General features: G+C 37.2%; 1 protein-coding gene and 1 pseudogene across 5 annotated transcripts in view; both read right to left on the reverse strand.

The window, feature by feature from the left end:
- The window catches only part of ABCA6 (ATP binding cassette subfamily A member 6), a 58,280-nt gene that overhangs the window by 15,166 nt on the left and 22,258 nt on the right, over positions 1-20,856 (reverse strand). For all 5 annotated transcript variants that reach the window (XM_019623810.1, XM_019623809.1, XM_019623812.1 and 2 more), the window contains 14 exons: positions 18,118-18,228; positions 17,549-17,724; positions 17,222-17,341; positions 16,821-16,959; positions 16,163-16,253; positions 15,149-15,288; positions 13,101-13,217; positions 11,853-12,021; positions 11,292-11,458; positions 9,061-9,191; positions 7,626-7,766; positions 5,000-5,104; positions 4,010-4,183; positions 3,669-3,782 (listed from right to left, as the gene is read on the reverse strand). In XM_019623810.1, the coding sequence (XP_019479355.1) occupies positions 3,669-3,782; positions 4,010-4,183; positions 5,000-5,104; positions 7,626-7,766; positions 9,061-9,191; positions 11,292-11,458; positions 11,853-12,021; positions 13,101-13,217; positions 15,149-15,288; positions 16,163-16,253; positions 16,821-16,959; positions 17,222-17,341; positions 17,549-17,724; positions 18,118-18,228 (1,895 nt within the window). The remainder of the gene's footprint in view (positions 1-3,668; positions 3,783-4,009; positions 4,184-4,999; positions 5,105-7,625; positions 7,767-9,060; positions 9,192-11,291; positions 11,459-11,852; positions 12,022-13,100; positions 13,218-15,148; positions 15,289-16,162; positions 16,254-16,820; positions 16,960-17,221; positions 17,342-17,548; positions 17,725-18,117; positions 18,229-20,856) is intronic.
- On the reverse strand, positions 1,459-3,559 carry LOC109371345 (protein transport protein Sec24A-like; annotated as a pseudogene).

The raw sequence follows: 20,856 nt of genomic DNA on the forward strand, positions 1-20,856 counted from the left end.
GCACTGAGCATTTAGCATGCATGGTTTACTTTAATCCTCACAACAACTCTATAATATAGTTATTCTTATTATCCCTTCCTTTATAAATGGGAAATCTGGGGTCCAGAGATAGTAAATAACATCCTCACCACCACACCATTAGTGAGTGACAAAGCTGGGGTTCAAAACTCTGTGTGTGGGTGTGATTATTAAGTCTGTAAGTCAGAAAACTCTACTGTTTTGAGGAAATGTTACATAAAGGAATGTTGTGTCATTACTAAGTGAATTTACAGTTTTGGGGGAATATGTAATCTACATATAAAAACAATTGGGAATAGAACCAAATAACTTATAACCAAGTATTCAGTAAGAGCACAATAAGCATTTTAGATGGCAAATCCAAAAGCCTTCTCTTGTTCTACAACCGCTGCAAATTCCCTGCAAAGGTCCTGCACCATTGTCCACATTTACGCATTTCTCTTTTCTTAGTTTCCATCACCCTTTTCTATTTTTTCTCCTATCTCCTTATTTTTGATAACTGTGAGTCCTTGAGTCCACTTAGCTGACGCCGCTGATTCTACCAGGCCTCAGGTTTCTGCTTTGGTGAGTCATTCTTTTCTTCCTTTCTTATCCACTGGAACAAGAGAGGATGCCAAAATGCATCAAAGCAAATGCTCCATAGCTCAGTGTGCCCAGATGTGCTGCTACACTTCCACCACTGGGCTGAAATATGGGCTGACAAGGTGCTCCCTTATTAGACAAGGGCCTAACGTATCCATGAAGTGCCATGTCCTTGGCGTACAGGAGTCCACTGGACTCTAGAAACAAATTAACTATTGATTTCACTCAGTGATGGGGAGACACTGGCTATACTATCCTTCCAAGTATACCCCAGATCACAAAAGGGTAACTGCACTGACCGTCAACACAGGATACATTTGTATATATGATCCTGTGAGTAATAAAAAAATGACCTTAGTCTTAAGACTAGCATGGTTTACACTTATACTAATTGCATGATGAAAAATCAGTTATCACAGTACATATACTCAATACATGTCTTATAAAATAAGTTCTTTGTATAAGACAAAAAGTGATTGCAAACTGCTTGAGGTTTCTGTGAAAATTTAGCCTACTAAAATCAAGATGTCGATCAACACAAACTTTAAATCAGTATTGTCAACCATGCTACCATCTCATATTATTTGATATGAGGAATGACATAAGGTCTGAGACCTGATTATACTAGCTGGTCTTGAATGTTTTTCAAATCTGACATCCCAATATTCCGTAAATACGTAGCTTCTTTTCAATGGTATAAAAATGAAATAAATAGACAAGTACACTAAAATAGATAAATATAAAAAAGGAGAAGAAAAAAATCAAAAATTATAAACATGTATTATACTGTAACACTATATAACTTTTTTTACATTTTGAAAAAATCTTATTTTACAAAATTTACTTTGCCACTGCAATACTGCCTTGTCTTATTTTAATCCGTAATAGTTCAAAAATAGCTGACAGCATATAAAAAGGTACCTTATCATCTATAGATATATTTTGACTTGAAAAATACAGTATTTCAGAGGCGCATGTTCAATTCTTTTCTGTGGTTCTTTATTTGCTATAGTTTGTTCATATCACAGTTAGAGAACATCTTAATGATTGCATTCATCCACAAACCTAATAGAAAGGTTTTCTGCATTATCATGACTTTCCCTAGAAATAACAAAATCATATTTCTGCATTTGTTCACTTAGGCACTTGCTGCTGAGAAATGAGGCAGGAGGAAGTCATCATATGATAATGCAAATTCTATTCCGCCTTCTACCATGTATTGAAGGTACCTTCATTAAACTTTCATCCCTTCTTATGTAAAGTGTAAGGGAAAATGGTCTCTGCTCTCTAAGTCAAGAGATGAAAGCTACTGTTCTGAAAGATGATGGTGTATCCAGTTCTGGAAGGTCTTCATAGTCTGTGGAATTGATGCAAATTTGAAATCCTAGAACTTGGCTGAGAAAATTCGGTCCACATTTTTTTGCAACCCAGCATCACTACAGAGCCTGAACCCATGAGAACAGCTCCCTCCTTACTCTGCTTTTCCAAGAAAGCTGAAGATAAAGGGCAGAGGGATGGTCCGATTGCTGATGTTGAGTGCTCCTTTATATGAGGTATTAGCAGAGTTACAGAAACCAGGATGAGTTGTGAGTATCAGATAAACCATGGTCTGATTTTTCACTTGACACAAAGCAGAAATGCAATCATCTAGATGTGCATTTGTGCCTGTCTGGCATGGCTTTTATTTATGGAGAGCCAACACAAAGAGTGGAAAAGACATAAACAAAAAGAAACCATGACATTAGGCTCCTGAATACTTAGAACTGAAGGAGAATAAGCTTAACGAGTGTGTATGTAGGAACTCACTAGGATATTTTGAACCTCACTCAGGCTGGCAGTACAGACCTGTCAACAGTTATAGTGGCCAATAACCCTGAAATTGCTTAAACATCAGCTCTGAAAGAAAAAAATTTCATTCGGAGTTGACACTACTAGAAAACACAAAGTATGGACACAGATTCTTTGTTCACCTGTGTTAGACATATACAAGAGTGCTGACTAAAAAGAAATCAACTATTAGACTCTCTTCTACTGACATCTGTACTGCCTACCCAACACCTGAGTTTACATTTGTCAAAGACAATAAGTCAGCCGAATGAACAAAAATGTTGCCATGCAAAGTATGGAGGGAAAGACTTTTGCTGCCTCATCAAAGACTCCTGAATGCCTCAAATCCAGTCTTCCAAGTGAGGCACCTCTAGAGGTCTTTTGGTAACTTCTGTACTGGGATGGGGTTGTCCTGATGATAAGAGGGATAGTAATAGATCTTACCTGCTGAATACTGGGAAATACAATCTAGAGAAGCCAAATTGGAATACTGTCCACTGAGAAGGGATAAGTCAACTGCTACCTGCTCACCAGAATAGTCTAAGGCGAATTTCCTATAGAAGGCGGTGGGTGATAGCAGATGTATTTTCTTAGCAGATGGCCTCTGGTTGGGTTCCTCCTGGGTGCTCAGGACTCCTACTACAAGAATTGGGAGCTGTGTTTGCAGACAGCCATCCAGCCAGCAGTTGAGGAGAACAGCTAAAAGGCACCTCAAGTGCTGGGCATGGGCGCTCTGGGAGTCCAGAGTCTTGGTAAACATTTCCCTCCAAGCTTTCAGTAATTGTGGATGTTCAGTAAGCATTCATTCATATTGACTAAGAAGTTCTCCACCACAGGTATAAAAATATATTTGATCTCTAAAATTATTAGGATCTGAGTTTAAGAGCCACCTTCTTAAAAGCCGCAGAAATCGATTGTGCTGTCAAATGTTATAATAAAGCCAATTTGTGTTCTGGTGTTGCCAGAAAGCCTTGTATTCTGAAAAATCCATAAACTCAACAGTAGCATCTGAAACTTCGGGTTTTATTTAAGGTGCTCCAGAAACTTGAATCAAAGGGTTGTACGTCAATTCTTCAGGAACATTATTGAATTGGTAACACGTTACATTCCCTCTCCCTTCTGTGGCATCATTTTAAGGTGTTGATTCTCCCATTACTCAAGATAAAAGTGACTCTATTTAATGTTACAGTGAAAGTTTAAAAAGTAAGTCTCTCTATTTATATGTTTGCATATATACTTACAATATAGAAGCAAAATGACCAAAGGCCACTATTTTTTCTCCTCTTGCGAAAAATAAATGATATCACATATGTCAAAAAGACAAGAGAAGCTGCGTAACCAAGCGTAATTACAACCTGAAGATGATATAAATAATATCAAAGTCAAAATATAAAATATGAACTGAGGGAAAAATTAAACTATAAATATTTTTTCGCATATTTTATTGCCCAAGTATTTGGCATGTTTTTGTTTTAGTTTATGACAAAGTAAAAATGGAAATGTCTTGATTATATAAATAGCAAGTGTTAAAATGTAACACGAATTACCTTCTAAGACAGTGTCTATGTAAACTGTTACTTACCAAAGCAAACAAAATGCGACTCGTTACATAAAAGTACTCTATGTTTATTATGTAGGCAATTAAATATGTTGAAAGGAGGATAAAAGCGAAGAGGTTAACATCCACCAGCGCCTGTCCACACCAATAGGCGGAAGGGAAAAGGCCTGAGATCCATAGCTGGGACTTAGCTCTCTTCTGATGAAAAAACACAGGATATATAGAGACTCAATTAAAATCTAAAACAAACACACCAGAAGATATTTTGAAGATAAACCTAATCTAATATTTTTAAATCTTCTACTAATTTTAATTATGCATGTACTGTTTTGGAACCTGAGGTCTCAAGGGCCAGTTCCATAAAATGGACTATTTTGAAAATGAGTCTTGTTTTATTTGATAGGTTTGATACACAACCCCCCTTCAACTCATGCACAATGAAGAGAAATGCAGATCTCATAATTATCAAGGAATTAATCTCCTTCAAAAGAAATATTATTTTGTGACCTGAAAAACAGTAAGTTCTCTATCAACCAAATATGCCCTGGGAGAATTGTGGCTCAGAATGGTGAAGGATGACTCATCTAAATCTTATTGAACTGTTTGCCTTAGATAATGGACATAACCAAATACAAATATAACAAAGAAAATTTATTCCCCACAGTAGAACGGGCATTCGAGTCTCAAATCTGGTCTTCAATATCAACATCAATGATATCTCCCTAGGAGTTAGGAAATAATATAATCAAAAGTTTTAGAGTGTTCCCCTTTGAAAGTTTAGATTAACTTGAATCCCTGTAAAAACGATTGTAGTTTTCCTATAGTTTTGAAGTAAAAAGTATTGTTTGTAGGAGTCAATTTTCTAACTTGATAGAACTCATGCTTAACTACATTATCTCAATTAAACATATGTTTAAATGTGTTTCTCACAGGAGAACATGTTGGACACATAGCATTTACAATACAATTACTGAAGTCCCTGAAGTTTCTTTTCTTTTTCTCCATTTTTCTTACTTTGTAATCGCTGACACTTCCCATGGCGATGTAGGGAGAAATGCTACGTGAAACGAAGAGTAAGAAGAGGTAGCCTTCTGGCAGCCCGGTCCATAAAATGTAATTCTGCAAATATAAAAGGTGCTTTAAACTAGTGAATATTTTTTTAAAGTTAACGAATACTAATAACCATAAGGAAATGTGGTTTTAGAAATGCGGAAACATATAAAAGTGTATGTCTATTTCATCAACATCCACGCATGGAGGTGGGTGAGAGAAATGATTGCGGATTATTTAACACGAGGCTTCAACTCCTAGGGAAAAAAAAAGAAGTAAAAAATAACTCAGGACTCACTTCAGGGAATATATGAAAAAGAATTGGAAGCAAGATCTCAAAGAGGTACACGTGTTCATAGCAGCATTATTCACAATACCCAAGAGGTGGAGGCAAGCCCAGCGTCCATGGACAGGTAAATGGATAAACAAAAGGTAGTAGATCCATACATGAAATACTATTCAGGCTTAAAAAAGAAGAAAATCCTGGTGCATGCTACAACATGAATAAACTCTGAGGATTTTATGACAAGGAAAAGTCAGTTACAAAACAACAAACACTATATGATTGTTCCTATATGAGATATCAAAAGTCGCCAAATTTCATAGAAACAGAAAGCAAAATACTGATTGCCAGGGTCGAGGGGAAGGGAGAAACGAGGAGTTCTTATTTAACGGGTATAGAGTTTTCGTTCGACAAGACGAAAAAGTTTGGAAGACCTGTTTCACAACAACGTGAATATACTTAACGTGGCTAAAATATTCACTTAAAGTGCTTCAGGTGGTAAATTTTATATTAGGTGGGTTTTTTTAAACTACAATATGGAAAATAATAATTCACGAGTTATAATCCTAGAGAAAGAGATTATTCGGGCCTGAGCAGCACATCTTTCTCAGGAAGCCGATTAGTATGGGTAGGGGAAGATTTGGGCAGCTCGATGCGTGTTGTGAGGCACAGACCTAAAAAGAAAACTCGATGCCACTGAGCCCATCTTCAAGGACACGTACTGCAAATCACCATCCCCAAATCAGTGTCTGCCTGAGGCTGGGCTTCTGCTCAGATTGGGTACAGGACCACTGCCTGTGCAGTAGCCTGTCTCTAAATAATTCCACAATTCTCTAACTTGACTGAGGGCTTTGGGGATATCAAGTTTTCACCAGGGGAATGCACTACTGTCTTCATAGGAATGGCTGAGAGAAGGGCCGGCCGAGTGGCTCAGTTGGTTAAGAGCTTGCTCAAGAGTGCGAGCTCTGAGCAACAGCGGTTCGATGCCTGGCCTGAGCTGAGTTGCCGCTGAGCTGCCAACAGGTGGCAGGATGGCTCAGCTAATAAAAAAAAATTTTAAAAAAAGATGGCTGAGAGAAGAAAGGTATGTGCCACTGGGGATGCTAAGAGTGTAACCATGGGGCCTTGGTTCATTTCGATCTGGAACAAACAAGTAATGACATGAGGAAACTAAAGGACCAAGAGGGGGTCACATCTATCTCTTCCTACAACCAGCTGGTTCCACTTACACGAGAGTTCCCTTTGGATGCCACTGCTTTGGAATCGTCCCTGCTCTCATGGTCAGTGGTGGCGTCAGCTCACAGATGCATACGTCCATCATTCACCTCTCAAGTATATTCCACCCATCTGCTCCTGTGTCTATCCCCAGCACTACGAAAGCCATAAAGCCAAAACCGAATTCGACCCCTTTGTCACAAAATGGGTGTTTCTTTTTGGAGGCTCCGTTTCTAGTCCTGTTTCTTGCTCTTCCAACCTCCTGGTTTGAAACAGGTGGAGTCAGCTTTGAGAGATCCCTCTTGGATATCAATCAGGCTCTGACCAGAAATCCATAACCACCTTCAGGTTTAAGATAGACTGAAATTAATCCTGCAGTGGTTACATGGGGGAAAGAGCAGAAAAGCCAAGGATGAGGGAGTGAGAAGCTACTGTCACTTCTGGGTTGGAGGGACAAAGGAAGGAAATGCGGTGACTGAGGCCCGGGTGTGGGATCCTTCTGTTCTCCTGGCTCCTACCGCTGCTTCCAGTTGTCTAAATCCACGCTGCGGACAGCTAACAAAGAAATTTTGCAAGTGTAGCTTGTGTGTATCAGACACACCTGCAATGCAGAGCAGCTATGGGTAGGTGAAGAATTCATCAAAAGCATACAGCCCAAGAACTGGCAAATTCTCCTTCCTATCAGTCAGTCTACTACCCATTTATTCAATGAAGGGTCCATTAACAAATTATGTTAGATTTATAAGACTTTATAAGCAGATTTCCAATTCAGAACACACACACACACACACACACATACACACACACACACACACACACACACACAATCACTCTCCAATATACTCCTGCAATCAAGTATGTATCTTTTCAGAAGATTCTATAGGAAACTATGACATAATATGGAAAAGTGTCCCCCATAAGAATTCTCTGATAATAATAAAGAAAAAAATCATATTCTACCTGTTTAAAATGGCAGGACAACATTCATGTTTTAGGATTAACAATCATTTAAATATTTAAAAGCTAAAGAGGGAAAACATACGTTGCTTGTCAAATTCCTAATTGTTCAGAATGAGTAAGTAAAATACTTACGAAAGGCAATACACTCCTCTCAGTTCGAATATACTGTGTATGATTGTCAAGCATTCGAAGCAGCCCATTGCTGATAATATTCATAAGAACAGGAAAACAGTGCAATCTCTTGGTATGGCATACAGCTGAAAATCTATAATCCTTCAAATAAAACAAAGACAAATAAAACAATGCTAATTCTAAACCATTAAAGAACAAAGAAAAAGGTTTTGTATAAAGGATCCCAATAGTGACACGTTCTGGCTATGTGACCGTCTCCAAGTTAACTGACTTTTCCGAGCTTCAGTGTCCCCATCTGTGAAAGAGTATAATAAACGGGTTGTTGTACAGTTTAAATGATATGACGTATATTAGGCCCTAGCACAGTGGATAGCACAGTCAGAAATATACATATTTATGAGAAACAGTAATTTTATAGAGATCATTTTGTTCTCATTTTGCTGATAAGGAAATTTCAATTGATGGAACTGAAAAATGGCCATAACCAGGAAATGCTGCAGTTTACAGTGAGCAAGCAAAGGAACCCTGATTTTTTGGACAGGAGATAAGCATCTGGTTCGTAAAATATTCGTGGTTACATGGCCAGGGAAGCATTTTCACACATGTTTTGACAATGTTTATGTTCTTCAGGTTTATGAAAATGTTCATGCAGTCATCAAAAGGCTCAATATTGTTTAAATATTACCAATAATTCATGGAATAAATATGTTAGATAAGTTACATGTTTATTTATTTATAAAGCAACCTGCCGAGCAATGTAGTTCCCACACTGAGATTATTTTTTTTTATGATGTATTTAGTTTAGATAGAACTGAATTCAAAGATACCTCTTCAAAGGCTTTTGGTTTTTTTCCTTCCTGTCAAGAAATAAAGAGGTAGCTTCACTTAATTTGGATCCTTGCTTTTCCCTGGAATGTAATACTCAGAGTTTACTCATGATTAGGATGTATTTTCAAAAGACTTACTTCTGGAAGGATCTCTATTGCTTGTACTCTTTATCCAAATTGAAACATGTTAAGACAGTAGGCTGAGAACATTTTTCTCAGAGACTTCAGGTGGCTATTACAGTATTTAATATATTTTCTCAATATATGAAATGACTGTTTCGATAGCTAGCCATTAATAAATAAGATCCCTTAAATTCATAATGATAGTGGTTGGTAACTACAGATTCTAGTATTTTATCGAGTCTGAATAATGCAATTATATTTAGCTACTTTCAAATGTTAAAGTCATCTCATTCAAAAGTTTACAAAACTTTTTTAAGCTTCATAGATTATTTAACAATGACCCAAAATGTTTTTGAGTCAAGTTGCTGTATAGTAGCTGGGTTGACTTTCTGAGGTTTTTAAAACAGTTCAAATGTAGCACTTTATTAATGTGTTGTTGGTTTTTTTTCATAAAAGCAAAAACAAGAAGCAAGAGGCAAACACACCTTTTGTTTACCAGAAACTATGATAGCTCCATTGTATGACAAGTCATCAGTGGTTCTATTCTTAAAGTCATCTATTTCCAAAAGTATATTCTGATGCTTCAGTGACTGTATAAAATCTTCAATATTTGATTCTAGAATGAAATCAACAACAGTGGCCATATAAAGCAAGAACGTATCTGTCAATTTTTATAAATAAACCACACACACACTTTAAAGTCAGCATTTATGTTATATGAAGGCATGTCTCTTTGGGCATCACAATAATAATACTGGCCCATGAAAGAGAACTCACTCTACCATCTTCTATTTATCAAATCTTACTCTGTGATGAATTAGCTTTATAATTCTGTTTAATGTAAATTAACATATAACCACTAAAACAAGGTAATTCTATTTTATGACTTGGTTAAAAATACATTTGAACTCCATAATTTGTGGAAATACAATAATTATATAAGGAGTACTTCAAGTTCTCTAGCCTAAAAAGGCCAATAGTAACACTCCCCTCACTCCCTTGATTTTTAAATAACAGAAAAGTAAATCTACGTACGTATATGTATAACACATGAATGTATTTTACATATTTACATATATATTAATTACATATATTACATAAATATATTTTTTCCATAGGAAGTAGGGAATGAAAAGAGTGCCACTATCAGACAAAGTGTTTGATCTGCTCCTAAAGAAGAAAGCAGATGAGATCGTTTGACAGGGAAACTGAGAGCTGAGAAAAACCCACGGCCTAGAGCACACAGGTAAGGGTAAAGCCAGTTTCCAGGCTATCTAACATCAAGAGTGAACACATTCAAGAGGGCAAAGGAGGCAGGGAAGCCACAGTCCGGCTCATTAACTGGTCAACCACACCTGGAACAGGTGACCACAGGCCCCGCCCAGTATTCCCCACAGAGCAGGTGGTAGCTACAGTGGTCATCAGGATATGAGTCCCCAGATTCACTTTCTAAGAGACATTATCTGGGGAAAACAGCGTGGCAAGACCTACAGTAACACCAGGCAACTAAAAGGACAGGGTGTAATGGCAAAAGTGGGGGGCAAAAGAATTCTCATTTTTGCTCATCTGGACTTTGATGTGGGAGTTCCAACGGGGAACAGACAGGTTCTGGCATCAGAAAAATGGGGCCAACCACTGGACAAAACAGGGTTCCCACCAGGTGGGAGGGACCATCCACGTAGAAAATAAGCTTTTCTGGCATCCGGGGGTAGCCACACAGTCACTCGAGGGAGGATACCGTAACGGTGACCCACATTCACCAAGGCAAACAGGGGTTCTCCAGTTTCAAGATGAACATCTTATCAACAATTGTCAGATTTGGAGAGAAAGGAACAAGACGGCACAGAAGCTCCAAACTGAGATCACAGGATACCTAACCACTGAGTCCAGAGAAGAAAGGATAACTGCCTGACACAGGTGTATTGTTCTCAGAGGAACTGGAGATGGAAACACATACATGACACAATAACAAGCATCTGAAAGGTAGAGAAACAATTCTAGATCTGGAAATCAAACACACAGCACTTTCAGTATTAAGGTACTAGAATGAATAAAATTTAGTCTCTAAAACCCAAATGGAAAAGAAGAAGAGACAGAAATGAAAAGTCCACCTTTGTTTAAAGAGCAGACATCTATAACCCTGAGTCCTAAATGTGTATGAAAATTGGAGTGGGTGGGGAAACTCTTCAAGAGAGGACTCCTACTCTGAATATATGTTTTTAACATCTTAGGCAGACACAGAAAAGCTTCTTCAAAGTTAAATAAGCAGTAGGTGTAAGCAGTTAGAACTAATTACCCATCATCTAGGATAACAGGTACCAAATTGCCTTAAGAAATCTTCCTAGAGCCTGTTGGATCTGTATATGTCAATCAGCATGTATAATATGTAAGGTAGAGGTTGGGCTGCTGTAACAAAGAGATCTCACAATCGAGTGGTTCAGTCAACACAGAGATTTGTTTCTGTCTCACATAACAGCTCAGGACCATCAGGTACCTCGGCAGCTCTGCCCTACCAGGTTATACAGTGACCCAGGATCCTTCTATCGTGTCCCACCATCGTCACCATCTCTAAAATCAGGGCCAATGCACACAGTTTCTCAGAAACTGTTTTCTATACATGACGTCTCAATACACATTTTCTTCTTTTATGATTTGCGTTTTTCTCTCTACATAAAAATAATGTATTTCTGGATTTAAATTTTGTTTTTCTGTTCACCTGTGTTATTGATGATCAATAGACTGGTAAGAGAGTCTTGGGGAAGTTGTCCAGGAGAGAGGAAATACAATCCAGGTTTAAATTCCCAATCGCTCCTTTGAACTAACACAGCATCAAATATTGTTTCCACAATCAGAGGGAACAGGGCGATTCCAAATACCAATAGTCTACCAATAAAGAAAAATTACCATATGAATCTATAGCAATTTTATTTATTCCGGCAGACATTTCACAAATATTTGCATACCAACTCTACTCCACACCAGCCATAATGGTTAAGTGCTAAAATTTTGAAAGGCATACCTTAGCACGCCACACAGTGCTAAGAGGTGCTGCTACATAAACATCAGGCTATCAAACTATGAAAACCAAACAGACCTGTGTGTAAGACTGACCAAGTGCTAACATATAGGTATTCACACAGTCAGTACAATCAAATGCTGTCTTTAGCCGTCCTCTGGGAGGAACACTGGGTATCACATTCTAGTTCTAAATTCTCTTCTGGTTGAACCCTTTCCTGAAACTCACTATTCAACAAAACCACAGTGCTCTGATACTCACAGGGTCAAAAGTGTTTTCTTTCCACGTTTTAACTGTAAGAAACGGAGCCATGCTATTGCACAGGCCTGCATCCTCCAGAGTTCCCAGTTACTCACAGCCTTCCGTGTTTCAGGGACGGAAGAGCAAGCCGGCTCCAAGCCACGCAGGCTTCCTGTGTCTTTTCTCATCTCTGCTTGTTCAAAATCCACACACACGCACACATATACACACACACGTGCGCACACACACGCACGCACACAAACACACACAAATTATTAATGCCGTCATCACAGTTTCTTTTTTTCGTAATATTAAAAATTGTTTTACAATGTTTATGGTTATGAAACAAACAATATAAGCAACAAATTATGTTTATCATGTCCACATTCAATAAACTTAGTGATAAAGTATTCGGAATTCATACCAAAAGAAGAATTTAGCCAAGGGTGATCTCATTATGCCCAGACTTTGAAATGGCATAGAAAGTCCCATGTGTAACAATATTCTGAGGGGTTTCAAGAAATCTCCTCCATAGGAATGGCCAATCATTGATGCCTAAATCTCTACTATTAAGCTGTCAGTAATTTAGAAGGGTAGGTAAAGACTACCAGCTCTGAAACCACAGGATCTGTACATGATTTCCAAATATATGATTTACAGGTATATATAATTTGGGGCAAATCACTAAACTGCTCTTAGGTCTGATTTTCTCCTATATAAAATGGTGCCAATGATACCTTTTGGAATGGTTATTGTAGGCAGGCAATGCAATACATTCATGCGTTGGTCAAAGTGTCTGGCATAAACGATCCATAAATGACAGCTTTTACTATTATCACCCATTAAAACACACAGGAGATGATCGTAACCATTTTCCCCATTTAAACCTTACTGGAATTTTGTATATGAACAAGCTAAGAGCAATTTTTGTAAGAAATGTCTGCTCAGACTTCAAGACCCTGATTGACAGCCTTTCACATCCTCAAAGTATCCAAGAAGCAGTGAGCCTCTGGGAAGAGGAGGAAGCTGCTGGAACAGGAAGAAAATAGTTTTTGGAGAGAAATCTGCTACATTCCAAGGAAGGATCTGTGTGCAGTCCTAGTTATGAGGTTAGGGAACAATGACAGCGCTTCCCAAAAAGCAGAGTCAAATTCAGAATTAGTCACATTCTTTCATGCGAATCATGTGTAAGACATTATATATAAATACTAAATTGATACATGGCCATTTGGAAAATTGATTTTATATGAATTATACGAATGGATTTACCTTGTTCGATAGTTGATTTTGCTTCCAGCTTCATGAAGACTTCATTCAGATTTGACATGGAAATGTCGTAACTCATCACACCCTGTCCAGAACCCTTGTCAAGGTCACTGAAAAGGACTAAGCAACAGACATGAATGGATACATTTGAAAAATACCACATTGATAGCTTAACCTAGTAAATTAACACATTTAAAAGATGATGCAGAACATTGTTCAGAAAATTATGTCTTTGTGATACCACAGTAAGCAAAAGCAAAAAAATGTCACTGGAAAGCTCTCCCTCTCTGAACCTCTCTCTCTATCCTCAAAATGTCTGCATTCTATCGTCTAGTCTCAGCTCATGAACTTCCTGCAAACTTCTTGAAGAAACATGAGCAATTGGAAAGAGTTACCCAGATTCTGTCTTCCTTCTTGTAGAGGTGCAAGATTTGTAGTTGTTCCCACCAACAGTTACCTCTTTGACTTGTGTTCTGAATTCCATCCCCTTTGGGCATCTTGAGATCTTCCAAAGTAATCTGAGCTCATATGCACACTCTCTCTAATTCATATCTCTCTCTCTCTCCCTCTCTCTCCCCCGTGAATCATCAATTTCTCCTACATGTACTGGACCATCCAAACAGGAGGCAAAAATGCTGTAAGGTCACCCATTAAACAAAGACAAGCAACAGAAAAAAAAGAAACAATAATCTCCTCTACACACACACACACACACACACACACACACACACACACTGCAAAGGCTTGTATACTTAACTGCCTTTAATTTGTCACATCCTATACAACGTAACCCCCCAAATCCAAATGCTATCCCTATCCCTCCATAGCAGCTGCTCTTTTCAAGGTCACTGCATTGCAGAGGCCTGGTTATGTGTAAGGAGGCTGCTGTGGGCTGGCACATCAACACCAGGGACTCTGGCTAAGTGACATATTCCTGTGATGGTATCAGCATATAACTCACTATTCTCCTTACCCTACCAGAAAAGAAGGTGGGCTAATCGCGCCTCATTGGACATTAGTCCAAGGACAGAATAACACAGTAGAGCCCATCCTCCACACTACTACAAGGACAGAGAGAGCTGCCATATTTGGGGGTGGGACTAAATCTGAATTCCCGAGTATCTGCCTAATCATCATCTGAATCATTCAAAAGAGCCTGTTTAAATCAGGCTTGTAGGGAGCTAAGCCTGTAACAAGCTAAATGTTTAAATGAAAAGGGAGCTGTTTAAATCAGAAAATACTCAGATGAATTTCATCATAGCGCCCACCTCACAGAGCAGATGTGAGGACTACATGAGTTGATCTATATGGAACCATTGGAATAGGGCCTGAGTCATAGTAAGCACTATACAGTTAGTGATTATTAGGATTACTTATGAAATGAAGTCTGTGTTGGTATCACTACCGAGCAGACAGGAAACCCAAAGTGAACTCTTCTGTAGGATAAATAAACTATGCTTTTCTCTGTGAAATACATACCTCCCCAATTCAATGAAAGTATAAAGGGGAACCTGTAACAGACACCTATGCCCCACTCTCATCTCTCCTGCCCCCACCTACGCACAGGGAATCTGCTTATTCCCAACACCTGCCTGAGGGCATTTTTCTGGGCTCTTAAGTATGCTCAGCTGATGTGGAGCACAAGCCAGGTGGGTCAGAAAGTTCATGCTCCTGGAAGCATCTCTTAAACAGTGATGGGCACGGAGTGGCAAATAAACACCCCAGTTTTCTCACCCGTCTGGTGACATAACTCTGGGCCCCTCATTTATTCATGTTTCTCCCAGAGGTATCACACCTCAATTGCTTATTGCAATAACCTGCTCAGTGATGCAGACTTCCCGGGCTGTCTTCCCGCCCCTCTCTCGTGAGCCCATTCCCTACTGCTGACTCGAGGCATCAATTACCAAACAATTACGAAAATCTGCCTCTCAAGTTCTGCTTCTCAGAGAACGAAACATAACACAAAATCCAACTCCATTAAGCAGTGAAAGTTGTGATAATGTGAACACTTGTTCCCAAATTTCATTCCATTGTAATCATATTTAAGTTACCTGGAAATTTATTTGTCCTTTCCACAGGCAAAGTATACACAAGCTTGTCTTTGCTTTCTGTTTTTAATTTAGCATCAGGGATGTGATGATTAATGAAGGATGTTATTTTTTCTGGATCACACATTTCATTTCTGTACAAACTAATATTTAAAAGAAAAGACAATTCATTTGTGTTTTCTCCAGTGCTGTCACAAAAGAAGAGCTTTTATTGAATATATAGCTTTTGAGTACTAATTTACTTGGTTTTAGGAAACAAAGTGAGTAAATAATAATACTAATAATGCCATCAGTTTGAAAAATCTGATCTATACAGAGGAGGTGTATAAACTCAGAACAACTACAAATACACAAACAAATACGTAATGGAATTGAAACTATATATCAAGTAGGAAGATAAACAGAAGAAGGTGAGATTATTAGGCAAGAGACTTCTTAGGGAAAATAGTTACTACACCAAACCGTGTAAGTATCAGAAATGAGCGGCTAATAGGGAAATTTGGCCAACACGTATGTTTTGTTTGACCAGAGTTTTTGTTTTTAATTCTTTTTGCCTGAACACACCTTCTCTGCCACCAGATTTACTCTCATTTTTGATACTAGCTTCTGAAATTATTTGATTTTGTGCCCTATGAGAGAAGGAAAATATGTTGCAGGATTATATGGATCAGCTGAGAAAAATGGCGGGTGGGAAGACAGTACAGGTTTAGGCTGCACAAAGCAACTACCTGCAAAGTGGTCCATGAAGTAACCCTGCTGTGATCTCTCGGCCTGGGCTTATAATTTCAAATTTTTTGCATATCACGATGAGGCAGGAATGTAAAAAAAGCATTTGGGAAACATTGATCAATACAAATTGGCAAAGATTAGCATAAGGCCAATTCTCTCTCATAGTTGTCTATCTTTTTGATAAATCACTATTCAAAAAATATTTATTGAAAGATAGACAGATGATAGATAGATAGATAGGTAGATAGATAGATAGAGATATCTCCAATCTATCCCCAATGTCTTTACCTTAAGTGATATCCAAGGCCCCATTTTTTCTTCAAAAACACAGAAGAGCCTGCACACTTCAATCTCCCATTGGACATGATCACTTTTCTATCTGAGTAGAAAGAAGCAGCAAAGGATAACAGGGGTCATTTCTTCCCTTTCTAGAAAATACAGCTGATGAGCCAAGGCTCAGGTTTCCAGAGAAGTGTTTGGTGGAGCATTGTTATATATAATGTCCATTTAAAATGTTGAAACACACATTAAAATTGATGCATTTAAAATGAGTTTATGAATTCCAAGACATTTTAGTGCCCTCCACTACTAAACACAAAAACAAACTAACAACAAAAAATCCCTCAGAAATTACATGTACATTTTTTTACTCTGAATGCTAAAGAATGAGTGGATAGTTTTCAACCAAATATATATTAAAGAAGATTTGGATGTTTAAATTAATCAAAAGCTGATCTGAAAAAAAAACAACTCACAATTTTTTATTAATGTCAAAATTTAGTAAGTAAAGAGTCGGCGAGGAATTCTGCTGAGGGACTAGACTCCTGTCACCCCCCGCAGATGGCTAAGTAATAGAGGCACAAGGCACTGAGAGAAGGCCTCTTGCCCTGGGAATAAATATTTCCCCAATTCTTTATTCTAATACTGAGGTAAAATCAATAATTACCAGCTAGGATGTCAGCCTCATCCACGAAATTGGTGCTCAAGAGCGTCACACGGTCTGCTTTCCGCTCCTTGAGGAGATTCCATACTTGATGCCTTGAAAAGGGATCCAGTCCAGCAGTTGGTTCATCCAGTAGCAAAACCTACAGAGGACGAAGACATATAAAATATGTCTGTCTCCCACGTTAACTGTTTCCAGATGATAGCATGGGTAACAATAAAAGCCAAAAAAATCACAATAACCATCTAACCAGTGATGTCCAATGGACTTATATTCTCAGTTAAACATGGCACATTCTCTCTTGACGCATTACAAAAAGCTCTGCTACTTTTAGTGGTAAAAGAAAAGCTTGCCTCTTTACTGCTATTCAATCTGCATTCCTCCCCATGCATCATGGCACTTACTTGAGGGTCTCCTAACATGGCTATCCCGAAGGTCAGCTTTCTTTTCTGTCCTTCACTTAAATGTTCAGCAAGGTTATCCTGAATGTTTTGTATGTCCAACTCCAATAAAATTCTCTGTACCTACACAAGAAAATACGCAAAGCTTAACATCCAAGATGATTCATATTAGGCAATTTGAATGGTTACAGCAGTAGATGTTTTTAATAGGACCTCAATGTCTAAATTTTATTCACAACAGGATGGGTCAATCACGGAGGGGAATTCTGTGGTCGTGATTTAATTTGGCAAAGGGCTGACGGCTGCATTGATCCCAGCAGGCCCACCTACCTCTGGGCCCACTTCCTGTGGCAGAAGCCCTTTTATTTTAGCAAACAGCCTGAGGTTTTCCTTCACAGTGAGGATGTCAAATTGAACATTGAACTGAGGACAAATACCAGTTATCTTCCTGATTTCCTCCAAGTCTTGCATTTCATAGAGATTTTTATTGTAGATGGTAACCGATCCTAAGGTGAGAGGTGAAAAATTATTTAACCTTAGCAAGACAATACATTTTATTAATGCTTGGAGATCTTCTTCAGGAAAATACTGGCATATGTATACAAACATCTAAAATGATGACTCCATAATTTACTGACGATAACTGTTCTTACCATAAATGCCCAGTGTAGTGGATAGTTCCCATGGAATATCACATAGCAATGGAATGCAGATAATGAGTTTCATAAAAACTTGGGAAATATCAAATATATTCAAAATCATATTGTTCTCATAAATAACTTTAGGTAAACATTATTTTGTCATAAGTAGTCAAATTTAAACCTTAAAATGAGAAAGGATACATATGGCTTCATTCTATTATCAGACATCTTGCTTCTGAGAAATTTCTTTTTGCTCACCTGATGTTGGAACAGACAACCCACTAAGGATGTTTAGTAATGAAGATTTGCCAGCTCCACTATGACCCAGAATTGCTGTGATTTGACCTTCATATATGTCAAAGAGCAAGCCTGTTTTTAGAATAAAATAATAACATTATATAGAACAGGGCATTAGACAGGGCTGGTTCTAAAAACAGAAGAAAATTTACTTTATGTGTGTTCTGAAACACTTTAATAGTTTTAAAAATATAATATTTAATTTCTTTGGTTGCTAAAATAACATGCTTACTGCAAAATATTTGAGAACTAAACAGTCATTTAAGAAGATAAAATTAACTATAATTCCAAATATTAACACTGTAATACACTTATCTTTAGTGTATATGCATATATGAATATGTAAATATATATTTACCAACTTTGATCACCCTCTCTTCTTTTCTAACCTATATCCTCAAATATTAAATGATAAACATTTTCCATAGCATTAATTACCTTCTAAAATATATTCTCCAAAAATGTATATTTCCCCCATGCCGATTTTTCTATTCTTTCATGATAAACTTTTTGCATTTACATGTCAGTAGAAAAATCATTTAGTTAAGAATCTTTTCTTATATTTGGTTTGTTTGCCTTACCACCAAGTGAAAATCAAACTCTATTATGGGAAGTTGTTGGGCAGAGTATGATGAAATTCTTAAGACTTTTATAATGAATATTATCTAAAAAGATCAGGTCTTTTCAATTAAATTTCGTGAGCTACTTTCAAACATTATTGAAATTAATTAATGGCCAGGCTAATTTCCAGTTCATCCATTTTTATCTAGATGATTTCAGCTAAACTAAACTCTATAAGGTTTGCTTTACTCAGCTATGAAGTGTGCTAGTAATAATGATTACATGTAAAGAGAAAATTCTATTGTAATTCAATCCATTAAAACCCTCACTTACAATTTGACGTAAAAGATTATAAAGATCATTGGAGAATAAACTCAAATAATTAAGAAAATTAAAGAATACTGTGAAATTAATCTTAGCTACACAGTATTAAAATACACTGCAGAACTATAATAATTAATATAATATGTATGGGTCTAGGATGCACTGACCAGTGGGATAGAATTAAAGCCTAAAATGGACCACAGGACACATACAAAATAAACAAATACATTAACACATTTTATGTTTACTTTTGGTTTTAAATGGGAAAAAACTAATGTGTTTTCAAGGATAAGGGAAAAGTGATGCTATTATCCTGGAACTGACCCATATTAACTGGTAAAAAGAAATATAAGCTTCAGTTTCCTCATCCGCAAAATGAGAGATTGTATATCGTATTGGATTAAAAGACCATGCAAATCACTTAGCATAGTTCCCAGTATATTCAAGAAACATTGCGTGTTTGTTGTTATTACTATTGTTATTCATTATTGCTGTGGGAGCATGAATTTTTATAATCTTGAAGGGAAATTGTTTGAAGTATATGAATGGAGAATCTTAAAAATAAGGTCCCTTTGATTAACTCTGCTTCTAGAAATTTATATTCAAGAAACAATGATCTTTACAAAGATTAAACAAGAAGGTTCATTATAGTGTTTTTTTATGGTGGTGGAAATATTGGAAACAAACTAAATTTTATATGCTAGTGTGCTAGTTAAGTACATCGTGGTAGCCATACAACAGAATTCTATGTTGCCCTTGACAAACAGGCCGTCGATAAGGGATTTCAAAGGCATGTTCCCAAAGGTGTCCCAAAGCTGCCACCGGAACTCGCTGCATGGACAGGAGATGGCCGACAGAGTGCATCGCCTACTCTACATCTCAAAGGGCAACTCCAGTTCCTTGTTTCATGTATTTTTTATGCATGGATGGTCACTGCTTCTAATTTTTTTAAGGCGCTACTACTTTTAAAAATAGAAGAAATCCTTGCAGAAGTTGAACGCGTTTAGACATAAAAAGATGCTCACAGATATTGATGAGTGCAAAAGTAGCCCATAATATGCTCTGGAAATGGAAATAATAAATTTAAAAATACTTCAATATATATCTTTGGCTAAAGTTAAAGCAATTAAAGAAATTAAAATTAAAGGAAGACCACTGATCTACATGGTATTTGATGAGAAAAACCTGGGGGTGAGAATAAACTTCTGAGAGAAATACATGTATTTCTCAAAAAAAGATCTAATCTCAATGGAATAAGTAAGACTGAGTTAAAGGATGTTACATTTGCTAGAAAACAAACACAGTATAAACACAATGGGCAGAGAACTAACTCAGCCTTAGGGAGGAACCTTCTTTTCTAACTTTTAAGGCTTCTCTGTCTCTTGTAAAATAATTTACATTCCTTCTTAAAAATCACTATTAAGAAAAGCAAGCTGTCCTCTATAAAACGTAGCCACTAACTTTGGTGCTTAAATATTTGTTATAGAAAATTATATTAGTTAGAATATTTAGTATCAAGTATGTTGGTTCATGCAAAACTACGAACTATAATATGTTTGTCATAGGAAATTGACTTGTGAAATTTAATTCATGGTCAATGGTCTTACTTATTTTGTTTTAGTTACTCTCACCAGTACATGTAAACTATGTGAATTTCTTGGCTAGTACAAAAAATTTGATCAATTTTAAGTCTAGATGTTCTTTCTTCATGGTGCAAATAAAGTATAATATTCCTTATAGCAAATTCATCTTAGAAAACAAAGCAAATTTGCATTTTTCATCATATGATCCCGTTTTTGTAGATTAAAGATTCAC

Source organism: Hipposideros armiger, unplaced genomic scaffold (genome assembly GCF_001890085.2).
Source record: "Hipposideros armiger isolate ML-2016 unplaced genomic scaffold, ASM189008v1 scaffold_562, whole genome shotgun sequence".
NCBI lineage: Eukaryota > Metazoa > Chordata > Mammalia > Chiroptera > Hipposideridae > Hipposideros > Hipposideros armiger.